Source organism: Oncorhynchus mykiss, chromosome 16 (genome assembly GCF_013265735.2).
Source record: "Oncorhynchus mykiss isolate Arlee chromosome 16, USDA_OmykA_1.1, whole genome shotgun sequence".
Taxonomy (NCBI): domain Eukaryota; kingdom Metazoa; phylum Chordata; class Actinopteri; order Salmoniformes; family Salmonidae; genus Oncorhynchus; species Oncorhynchus mykiss.
In genome coordinates this window covers 38,796,088-38,808,481 of record NC_048580.1, presented here as the reverse complement: position 1 = coordinate 38,808,481, position 12,394 = coordinate 38,796,088, and the positions used below count along the sequence as shown (strand labels likewise).

General features: G+C 42.8%; 1 protein-coding gene across 4 annotated transcripts in view; it reads right to left on the bottom strand.

The window, feature by feature from the left end:
* The window catches only part of LOC110491053 (disco-interacting protein 2 homolog B-A), a 72,400-nt gene extending 61,078 nt beyond the window's left edge, over positions 1 to 11,322 (bottom strand). For 3 of the 4 annotated variants that reach the window (XM_036946807.1, XM_036946808.1, XM_036946810.1), the window contains exon 1: positions 11,061 to 11,322. In XM_036946807.1, coding sequence (XP_036802702.1) covers positions 11,061 to 11,145 — 85 coding nt within the window. In that variant the 5' untranslated portion in view covers positions 11,146 to 11,322. Of the gene's footprint in view, positions 1 to 3,498; positions 3,612 to 11,060 lie in introns of all 4 variants that reach the window. The other variant, XM_036946809.1, reaches the window with a different exon arrangement.
* Positions 11,323 to 12,394: the final 1,072 nt, after the last annotated feature.

Below are 12,394 nucleotides of genomic sequence, written 5' to 3'. Positions count from 1 at the left end.
AAGTTGCTTCTCAGTTCATAATCATACACAGGCAGACCGACAGAATCTGGTCTTTTTCATCAAATTGACACCATTAATCAAGTTCTTTATTTTTATCATAACACTCCAACTTGATCTCACGAGTGTAGGTCAAATACCACAGTCAATGAGTTGATAAGAGATGAGAGAGAGATAATATGTCCCTGTAGCAAAAAGTCAGTCAGTAGGCCAATGTCGGTAGGCCAATGTCGGTAGGCCAATGTCGGTAGGCCAATGTCGGTAGGCCAATGTCGGTAGGCCAATGTCGGTAGGCCATGTGTGTGTGTAACAGTGACTCGCATATGGCAGCCAAGCCAAGCGGTTAGTTAGACTGACAGTGTGAAACAGTGTCAACAAACCATTCTGCTATGGCTGTGCAAGCAGGGCACAGGAGAAGAGAAGAGAAAGAGAACGGACAAACACAAATATGCCTGCCTTACTGAGTCCTACATGGAGCCTCTAAGGGGGCCCTACTTCAGCATAGCTTTTGTGAAGTGGTGTCAAAGAGTGGCTTGTTTTCCCCCTGCTCAGCCATGAAAGTGAATTTGTCTCGCCAGGTTTATTTGGTCCTATATTTAGTGAGAACAGCATTCTCCAACATCACCAACAGTCACATGGTTGCCATGGATAACATGGGGCTGGAGGGGAAGATTCCAGACTCCAGAACAAGAACATTATCGGTTACATTCTGACAACAGGATTGTGTTCATTCGGCACCAATTGGAACAAAACAGACTGGATCAGTGAGGGACTAACTGGAGTTGTCCAATAAGAAGCACTGGTTTTCAGCGTCCGTTGCACGTTTCGTTAGTGTGTCATAATGAACACGACCCAGGCAAAGACACCAAGGCTGTAGAGCAGTGTTCCTGTCTCTAGGCCCTTGAGAGTCACAAGGTGTGCAGGCTTTTACTCTAGCCTAGCACTAAAACACCTGATTCAACTGATCATAATCTTGATCAGTTCAATGTAAGTTAGTTGTGTAGGCTAAATACTGGGTTGGAATAAAACCCTGCACACCCTGTAGCTCTCAAGGACCAAGCGTGAGGAATACTGCTCTAGTGTATGGAGACATTGTCACACTGATCCTCCTATCTCAGAGCTCTAAATCAGAGAACGTGACAGTTGTATTTTAGTACCAACGCCCATCTTCTCTGCTGCTTCAGTGTGATGATAGAGTTGTAACTTGTAACGACTGGGTGTGAGTGAGTGACTGGCATGTGGTGGTTATAGTGGTGGTAGGTGTTAGCACATGTCTATGAGAACCTGGTGGGCCTCTGACAAAGGCTGGCTGACTGACTCCCAGGCAGTTTAGTAAAGCAGCTCTGTGCAACCCGTCCTGTGCAACAGAGCTGCTTCAGCAGCACAACACCACCACGTATCCTCGATTTCAGGTTTGTCCGGTGACATGAACTACAAGTACCTTGGCTTGTTGTTGTGACTTGAGAGTAATCTTGGAAACCCAGAACTAAAATCTTTCGGAGTTGCATCAGATGCTCCATTAAGTTCTGTGGGCAGACGTGTTAGAAAAGATACTAGAACGAGGAGCTGAAGCAGGACTGTAGCTCCACCCCGCTCTCTCGGATGGGCCAACTGTTGCCTCCCCTTCCGAAAGATGCGATCACCTGCGAAGTCGTGATTTGTACAAATGACCAGTGCTGAAAAATAAGGGCACCAGAGAAGGAGAAAAAAAAATTCCTTGTCAGTCATCACATCCAATTTATGTTACGTGTGTCTGTCCTTGAGAAATGAACTTGAGTGAATCACCCAACTTCTCAAGGCCCCCTATTACCACCCGTCATAGCTCTATGAATCATAGCTTTAATGTGAAAGAGGTGCATCCCACTCACAGTAACACATAAACAGCCCTACGGTGACTGGAGCACTGAACAGGTTCTCTCGCTCTGCTATGCTGTGACTGACAGCGTTGCCCTGAAGGGGAGGACGCTGATCTTAATTGCATTGAGTAATGCCCCTAATGCTAACTTCATGCATGGTTTGACAGTGAGAATATATATAGATCATGTCCGGGGCTCTAAATGATAATTTTTCATTGATAGCACTGGTGCTCCTACCTTTAAAAGTTAGGAGCACCACATGAAATTTAGGAGCACCAGAAAATAAGACATTAAATTGATTGAGATACAGCCTATATTGGACCTGAATTAATTCGAGCTACTTTCAAAGCACATGTTGTGCCCCACTTTATTATAAAAGCTAAAATGTTGATACAAAATACCCATCATTGAACTTACAAAGTCATTTTTGGAATATCAGGTTTCGACATTGTGCAAAAGCACTATATTCCTATTGAGATGCAATACAATGCAAATTGTACACAGTCTCTTTAGATTTATGATGATCATTGATCTCCCTTTTACTTTCTTCATGTGCCCCCAAATGTTTGCATATTACTGGTCAAGTTAGTGTAACAGTATAAGCTTCCGTCCCTCTCCTCGCCACTACCTGGGCTTCAACCAGGAACCCTCTGCACACATAGACAACTGACACCCACGAAGCATCGTTACCCATCACAACTACTTCAAAATCTCAGTGCAAGTGACGTCACCGATTGAACCACTATTAAGCTCGCACCACCGCTAACTAGCTAGCCATTTCACATCGGTTACATTAGCAGGTTGTTAGCTAGCTAGCCAATGAGGGAACATAATTGGACAATGTAAAGAAATGGTTGACGACTTTGAGATGCGAGTAGTTTTAGAACTGCCCACAACATGGTTTATAAAATGTGGTCCGGCCTTCCGCTATGGTGCCGGTCATATGGGTCAGAACTTTTGCCTTGGTTGGGCCGTTTTCGCTGTAGTAATGGTGCAACCACTTGTTTCTTTAGGGCACTCGGAAACAACGGTACAGCGCGAAAACTTATGGATACAATTATTATCTGGGAGAATTTTTGTTCATAGTCGCAGTGCTCCCAAAATAAAACTCCTGGTTGCACAGCAAATAATTTAGTTGCATATGCGACCAAATTGGTCACACTTTAGAGCCCTGACCATGTCTGTAAACATGTCAAAAGTCATGCTTTTGTCGGTATGATTTAAGCCAAGAGACAATATCTCCTGTCTGAGTCAGCATCTGGAGCAGGCCTCATATTCTGTACATTTTCACCCTCAACTCAGAAGACAACATGCTAGTGTACAATAGCGAAGGTGCATAAAGATGACGGCCCCCATGCACTCACCACTCATGCGCGTGTTCACCATTAGGTTAAAATGGTGACTTATAATACAAGTTAGTAACGATATTGGGATGCGAGCACTGTTCTACAGGGTCGTTAAAAAAACATTTCTTATGGGATTCATTCAGGTAATACTCAATCCTCTACCCTCTCTCCTCATACCCTCTCTCCTCCTACCCTCTCTCCTTTCATGCCAACTGAACACGACACAGGTCGTTGCCACATACGCCTCAACTCTTAACTGTGAAGTAGGCTGACAGACACACACACACACACACACCTACCTCCTGGGACAGAGGCCGAGTGGTGACAGCCTTGTCTCCTGGTGTTTAATGAGAGCATGTGAATTATTCATTCAGCCCTGAAGGAGTGAAGGGAACACAGCCCTTGGTCCATCCTAAAGGAGAACCATGGGATGGGAGACATCATTAACTATTCACAGCCCACAAGCTGTTTGGACTAAATCGTTATATAGCCTAGCCTAACAAATAATGAGTTAAGGAGATGCTGCCCTGCGCTCTATTCTCCATTAGACTTGGCACAAAACAGAAGTCACAGATGCAGCCTGAATACAACAACTGGCTGTCAATTTGATATAGGCTAGCCCATTTCAATATGGTATGAATTGGAAGAGAAAGCTTTACTGCATTGCCTATGTACTCTCAACAAGTGCTTGGTCCAAAAAGCTCTACTGTAAAAGTAGACTGACAGCAAGTGCTTGTTCCAAACAAACATCTGGTACAAGAAGGCTCAGTGTATCATGGCCAGTGGATTCTAAAGCCCCTAGAGAGGAGAGGGATGATTGGCTGAGATTCAAGCTAGATGTACATGGCTCAGCGTTAAAGCCCATGTTCCCGTTCCTGGCTGGACTCAAACTCTCCCTTCTCCACCATACGTGCAACACAACACAAAGGCTCATCAGCTGTTCTAAAACAAGCGGAAGGAAGTGTCTGTCAGTCACAAGCTTGTCATCTCTCTCAACTGAATCGCTCTAGGCCCTGGCAGGCATGCACACAGAACAGCATGCTACTTTACTGTAGGCTCAATCCCATCCACGTCGTCCACAGTTCAGTTCAGACAACTTAGTATTTCTTAGGAAAACAGCAGCTACTCTTCCTGGGATCCACGTAAAACATTACATTAATAGGCAAGCATAGCACAAGGGCAGAACTACATACAGTGCCTTGCGAAAGTATTCGGCCCCCTTGAACTTTGCAACCTTTTGCCACATTTCAGGCTTCAAACATAAAGATATAAAACTGTATTTTTTTGTGAAGAATCAACAACAAGTGGGACACAATCATGAAGTGGAACGACATTTATTGGATATTTCAAACTTTTTTAACAAATCAAAAACTGAAAAATTGTTGTCCTGTGGACAGAGTCTCCCACCTCAGCTGTAGATCTCTGCAGTTCATCCAGAGTGATCATGGGCCTCTTGGCTGCATCTCTGATCAGTCTTCTCCTTGTATGAGCTGAAAGTTTAGAGGGACGGCCAGGTCTTGGTAGATTTGCAGTGGTCTGATACTCCTTCCATTTCAATATTATCGCTTGCACAGTGCTCCTTGGGATGTTTAAAGCTTGGGAAATCTTTTTGTATCCAAATCCGGCTTTAAACTTCTTCACAACAGTATCTCGGACCTGCCTGGTGTGTTCCTTGTTCTTCATGATGCTCTCTGCGCTTTTGACGGACCTCTGAGACTATCACAGCGCAGGTGCATTTATACGGAGACTTGATTACACAAAGGTGGATTGTATTTATCATCATTAGTCATTTAGGTCAACATTGGATCATTCAGAGATCCTCGCTGAACTTCTGGAGAGAGTTTGCTGCACTGAAAGTAAAGGGGCTGAATAATTTTGCACGCCCAATTTTTCAGTTTTTGATTTGTTAAAAAAGTTTGAAATATCCAATAAATGTCGTTCCACTTCATGATTGTGTCCCACTTGTTGTTGATTCTTCACAAAAAAATACAGTTTTATATCTTTATGTTTGAAGCCTGAAATGTGGCAAAAGGTCGCAAAGTTCAAGGGGGCCGAATACTGTACTGTACATTTAAAATGAGAAATGCACGCTTTCATACATTTATGCATTTGCATTCCATGCATCGTGTCCTCATAACAGCAACACTGTAGTCATTAATTTCCCCATATATTGCTATCCCTTGCTCTACTGCTACAATTGCTTTGTCTAAGCAGGTCCTGATATCCTAATCTCACAGCACCGGTTGTTCTGTAAACAGCAGAGAGAATCTCAGGAGGGCAGGAACCATCTGTGTCTTTGGTTCAATATCATGTGACTCAGACGCAAGTGCAACACACGAAAACGCAACTATATTGGGGGGGTGGTAGGGGGGGTTCACCGAAGTCGTTAACTGCTGCTCAGTTCCCCTGGCATGAACAGAGGCACATATCATATGGAGTTGCACCTCATTTTCACCCCTACCATGTTCCCCTGGTGTGAATGCGGCAACAACGAGAAGGAAGGGGACATTAAAGGCCCTATGCAGTCAAATGGGATTTTCCTGTGTTTTATATATATTTCCACACTATGAGGTTGGAATAACACTGTGAAGTGGTGAAAATGATTTCTGTTCAAACAGATGGAAAAGATGGTGTTAGAAAACACCTACCAGAAAAAGGTCAGAAAAGGGTATTAGAAATACAGGGCCCCTCCCAAATAATAGCAACACATATTTTGTTTGGAAGAATTTTCTTCGCCTTCTGTAAGAAACATTGCCTTGTGCCTAAAAATACCATTTACCCCAAATCCCACATATCTTTAAGATACAGTGCCTTCAGAAAGTATTCACACCACTTCACCTTTTCCACATTTTGTTGTGTAACAAAGTGGGATTCGAAATTGATTTAATTGTCTACACAAAATACTCTAATCTCAGAGTGGAAGAAAAATTGTAACAAATAAAAATAAATATATATCTTGATTAGATCAGTGCTAGAGGCGTCACTACAGACACCCCGGTTCGAATCCAGGCTGTATCACAAACGGCCGTGATTGGGAGTCCCATAGGGCGGCGCACAATTGGCCAGGCGTTGTCCGGGTGTGGCCGTCATTCTAAATAAGAATTTGTTATTAACTGACTTGACAAATAAAGGTTAAATAAATAAATAACAATATAAGGATTCACACCCCTGAGTCAATACATGTTAGAATCACCTTTGGCGGCGATTACAGCTGTGTGAGTCTTTCTCGGCAAGACTCTAAGAGCTTTCTGTAATTCTTTTAATGTCACCATTGGCCTCATGGTGAAATCTCTGAGCTGTTTGTTTCCTTCCTCTCCGGCAACTGAGTTAGGAAGGACGCCAGTATCTTTGTAGTGAATGGGAGTATTGATACGCCATCCAAAGTGTAATGAATAACTTCACCATGCTCAAAGGGATATTCAATGTCTGCTTTTTTATTTTTACACATCTACCAATAGGTGCCCTTCATTGAGAGGCTTTGGAAAACCTCCCTGGTCTTTGTGGTCGAATCTGTGTTTGAAATTCACTGCTCGACTGAAGGACCTTACAGATAACTGTATACGTGAGGGTAGTCATTAAAAAATAATGTTAAACACTCCCGAGTGGGGTTCCCAAGTGGCGCAGCGGTCTACGGCGGTGTTTTTACTGAAATCAGTTTTATTCATGAGTTATTAAGTGATTAAAACTGGAAATTCCACTATCAAATAAATTGGCTACAATGGGAAATCATAGTAGTCACACACAACAGTTGGGTTGACAAGTTTGGACAGCACAGTAGAGTATAGTAAAGTACAGAAAAGTACACAGAGCACACTAGAGTGGAGTACACTATAATATACTGTATTGTACTATACTCTACTCTGCTGTACTGAACTCTACTCTGCTGTCCAAACTTGTGAAACATAGACGTCTATGATTGGTTCAGATGTAGTCCGGTCAGGACAAACCTAATTTGGTCGTGTTTGGGAGCAGAGGTCATTAAAATAATAGCCAGTGTGAAGCATATCCAAATATGCAAGATGGATGTTGCATATTTTGTGTACCTATTTAGGATACATCACCATGAAGACAATGACATTCATTTCCATAATTATGCATTTCTGTGTGGTACAGATCAGGGACCCACAACGTAAATCCACTTCACTTCAATAACCAAAATACATTTTCAAGGTCAAGGTGCCATGTCATAGATAACAAACACCCCATTGTCTCTGCAGACATCTTTGAATATCAATTCAGAGCAGAGTTATTGGAAAAAGTGGACACAACCACAACCAGCAAATTCCTAAAAGTAGTCCTTCTGCATTGGTTTGTTAAACTTTGAGATCAATGGTTTTTGTTTGGCATACATTTTAAGGGAACATTCTGAGTCTCAGCACAATTCTGTTACTGTGGAATTTCCCTTTTTAGACCAATAAGAATGAGATCCAAACCTCTCTGCCAATAACAGCTAGTTCAGTTTTTCCCTCCCCACTCAGAACACTCCCAGAGAGTCCATCAAAATTCTTGCTTGAGAAATTGCTCTTTGCTAAGAAGCTATTTTTGTTTCTTTTTGACCACTTTAACTGAAAACAATTGTTACCCAGAAATTATTTGACATGGAGATAAAAATGGCTGGATTGGACCTTGAAGGACCTGCCTTATTCTTGTTCTCCATCATCTCCTATCTACAGTGCTGTCACTAATGGGTGCAGTTGGTGGATGATAGCATCAGATATCACTGGGGTTCAAATAGGATTCAAATTCTTTCAAATACTTTAAGCTTTGGGCGAGGTTTGCTTTGCACTTTTGGGACTATTCTGTTGGTTACCTTGCGCCAAGGCGAGCTCAAATCGAACACAGCTCAAAGCTTTTGAAAGAAAAGCAAATAGGCCTACTTACTTGAACCTATAGGTCTGCTGGGCTGCCACTAACGGCTGGATAATAGCGTAGCACGCCATTGTGCTGCTGCGGATGCCCTTATTTCTCAGACTGGGCCTTTTTAGATGCTGTTCCTCTGCTGTGCTGCCTGACCCACTGGATAAATGACTCAGATAGGGCACAAATGGCTGGCTGGCCTAGATAGGAGGCAACTGGCAATAATCTGGACTCCCAATCACACACTGGCCACAGCAGCAGGCAAAGTCAGTAAGTACGTAGGGCAGGACCTCATCATACTGTATTGTATACACGCCGATGCACACACCCACACACTCATGCCACATTATGTTCCAGAAAACACTCGAGAGGAAATTTAAAAATAAAAAAATTAAAAACGGTTTCCTATCTAACAATATGAAAGCAGCAACCGACAAAAAAATGCAAATATCAAAAACACCCCGAATAATCGATCATTCATAAGTAAACTCAGTGAACCCTTGCTGACGAAAGCAAATACCTCTGAAAGCAGAAAATAGCCAAATGCTTCTGTAAACTTTAAGGACGGAAGGACATTTCTCAACTCTCAATGAGGAGAAACAGCCGTTAGTTACCTAGGAAAGGTGAGTCACGTCTAGTCACTCCTGGCTGAACGCTAACACAACAACACGGGGGGCTTTGAACACACACAGTACACTACAGTACATCATCCTCCGAACTATGTCCAACCCCTCCCCTCCTTTTTGTATAAGAGCAGCTCATTTCTACTGCAGCCAGCACGCAAAATCTGCATCCCAAATGGAACCCTATTCCCTATACAGTGCACTACCCAGGTCAAATGTAGTGCACTATAAAGGGAATAGGGTGTCAATTGGGGCACAGCTAAAGAGTTTAGTTGAATGGCCTACTAAATGCCACCATGGCCGTGACCAGCTGAATGAGGCGCATTGTGTCCTCACTGGTCACTGGGGGCTTTGCTCACACACACACACACACAGAACTGGATTGTTATTTAAGAGGCCACTTGGCTTGCCTCTGTTCTCATCTAAGCAACCCAACAACAGGCATTTCCGCTCCGACTCGGTTCTGTGGTGGTGTTTGTTATGAGCCGGGCAGGCAGGGGACAAAATATGGTTGTGTATGTCACTCTTTTTTAGACGCTTGTCCCTTGAAGCACACTACAGCATAGATTAGCTACTGTCACAGGGGTGGTGTGTGTCACACGGGCTAGCCTACTGAATCTGGGCTAGGGTGGTCATTCAAGGGGCTGCATCTAAAAAGAGTCTGGATGGAATGAGTCTCTACTTTCCACTTTGTGACCATGTTATCACTCCTTTATTACACGATCTGAAGGTCTATCTTTCTAATGATCAATCACAATCCATAAATCAGTTGGTTAGGTGATGGAGCGAGCAAGCTTCTCCAGCTGAATGCATTCAGCCCAGGGATGTTTTCAGTGAAGTGTAACGGTCAAGATTGAATGTTGCAGATAGGCTAGAGCTGACACGCTTCAAACCCTCTACCTGGCCGACATTCATATCTGTTGTACTACTCAATGGCTTCTATTTTATATGTAAACATTCTGAAACGTTGCACCCTCCTGAACAGACCCCAGGGCACAACATTGTGTAACGTGCAGATAGAATGTTACGTAGAACAAACTTGTTTCTCTGACATGTAGAATAAGGAATCATGCCAACTATATTCATGACATTTCTATTGGTAACGTTCCACAACATCTGACTTCTGAACGTTGCCCTGGTGTCAGGGAGGAGGAGACCAGGGCTGCGTTCAGTTCGGTTCAACGTTTCCTATGTTGCATGGCAGTTTGTACTGAATACCACATTACTCTAAAACGGTGCGAGCCATTCTTCCTCCCGTTTGGTGCGTGCGATGTGGCCTGATCAATATGGGTGTGACCATTAGAAGTTGCAGCACACCACCATAATCAGGCCCTTCTTCAATCAACTGGTTGTTTAGTACAGTACCGATTCCGTTGAATTAAATGTTTAACACCATTCTGTCATACCCTGTGTTGCAGCTGTTTGAGATGGGAGGGAAGGGGGTGGGCATGTGCCACATGTGCACACAAACACACATCCCCACCCCAACAAAACACACAGCTCAAGTTAATATTGAGTGTGCCTCAGCAAACAATGGAGCCTAAATGTCATTGGTGTCCAAAGGTTACCCTATCTGGTCAAGCCATGCAGAGGACCGTATGATGTCACATCCTGTCATGTGCTATGAGGTTGTCATACCAACATAATATAGCCTAGACTGGCTACAGGTGCATTTATGATATGTGATGACTATCAGTACTCATGTTTCATTTCAATGATGTTGTCGTTAGTCATCTCCAATTCTTCCAATCACAAACCCACACATTGAGTCGCAGGTTGTGCAATGCAGAATTAACCAACTGAAAACCCAACATTACACTACGAAATCCACTGACTTACTGGTTATTGACGCCAACCCTGAACTGATGGTCAAGAAGACCCATGATTGCTAAAGACAAAGGCTTTGGCTAAAACCAAGCTGTCATAGCCAGATGACTATGACAAGTTTGGCTTTGACATTAAATCACAACCGAAATAGTATTAGTATTTATCTGTATAGTTATTTACAGATGAATCAATGGCTTTACATATAAAATAGCTATGAAACGATTGAACCTAGATTGAACGTAGACAAGTGCGAGACGGTCACAGACTAGAGAGCCCATGGCCACAGGGGTTGAGCCACTCTCTTTCTGCTGTCTGTCAATGCAATGCTAGCAGAAAAGGGTTGCTAGCTGGCCAGACATTGGCAGAACACGATTGTGTATGGCTATAATACACTCAAATGTTGCAATTTGCCTTGTATACTCAAAGAGATACATAATACATAGCGCTAATTTGATAGCCGCAACTGGTGTCTATCTATCTAGCGTAACTACATGAGGTGAATTTGAATTCACTACTCTAGCTTGCTGGCCTCATCCCCTTGTCGCCCTCCTTACCTTCCGATAGCTCCAATTCCAACTCTGCCAAATGGTCTCGAAGCTCTTTCGGTATACCAGAGAAATCCACGCCACGGTCTGCCATGACTTAATAAAACGAAGTGTGGTTGAAGTAAAACGAAGTGTGCTTTAAGTAAAAACGAAATCTATTCTGGGTTAAAATACCAGCATCAAGACACAAAACATGAATTTGAAAAGAAGAGACAATCCATTCTCCGCCATAATGGGGAGAGCTCACCAATGGCAATGAGCCGTCACGTGATCTCTCACATACAAGCGGCCAGGCTGCACCCAAAACAGGGTGTATGGATCGAGTCGTACAGCTTGTGCTCCCTCTTGTGGTGCTCTAGAGATAGTACAACTGTGTACAATGGATTACTATATAATCATTTGATGGTAAATCCCAAATTAGCATTAAGGTAGAATTGTAAATGTACAGGTTAACTTGACTTCATTTGTATGACACCAGATAACCTGACATGTGGCCTACCATCTCAAATAATTATCTGTGTGAATCATAGACTGTATAAGATTTGCAAATCAAATCAAACTTTATTTGTCACATGCACCAAATACAACAAGTGTAGACATTACTGTGAAATGCTTACTTACAAGACCCCAACAGTGCAGTTCAAGAAGAGTTAAGAAAATATTTACCAAATAAGCGAAAAGTAACAAATAATAACAGGTAACACAATAACATAACAATAATGGGGCTATATACAGGGGGTACCGCTGCTGAGTCAGTGTGCGAGGGTACAGGTTAGTTGAGGTAATTTGTACATGTAGATAGGTGAAGTGACTATGCATAGATAAACAGCGAGTACGGGGGGGGGGGGGGGGTTCAATGTAAATAGTCCGGTGGCCTTTAGATTAGTTGTTCAGCAGTTTTATGGCTTGGTTGGTAGAAGCCTTTTGGTCCTAGACGTGGCGCTCTGGTAACGCTTGCAATACGGTAGCAAAGAAAACAGTCTATGACTTGGGTGACTGGAGTCTCTGACAATTTTATGGGCTTTCCTCTGACACCACCTATTACATACACTACCGTTCAAAAGTTTGTGGTCACTTAGAAATGTTCTTGTTTTTGAAAGAAAAGCAAAAAAAAAATGGTCCATTAAAATAACATCAAATTGATCAGAAATACAGTGTAGACATTGTTAATGTTGTAAATGACTATTGTAGCTGGAAACGGCAGATTTTTAATGGAATATTCAATTCAAGGGGCTTTATTGGCATGGGAAACATGTGTTAACATTGCCAAAGCAAGTGAGGTAGATAATATACAAAAGTGAAATAAACAATAAAAATGAACAGTAAACATTACACATACAGAG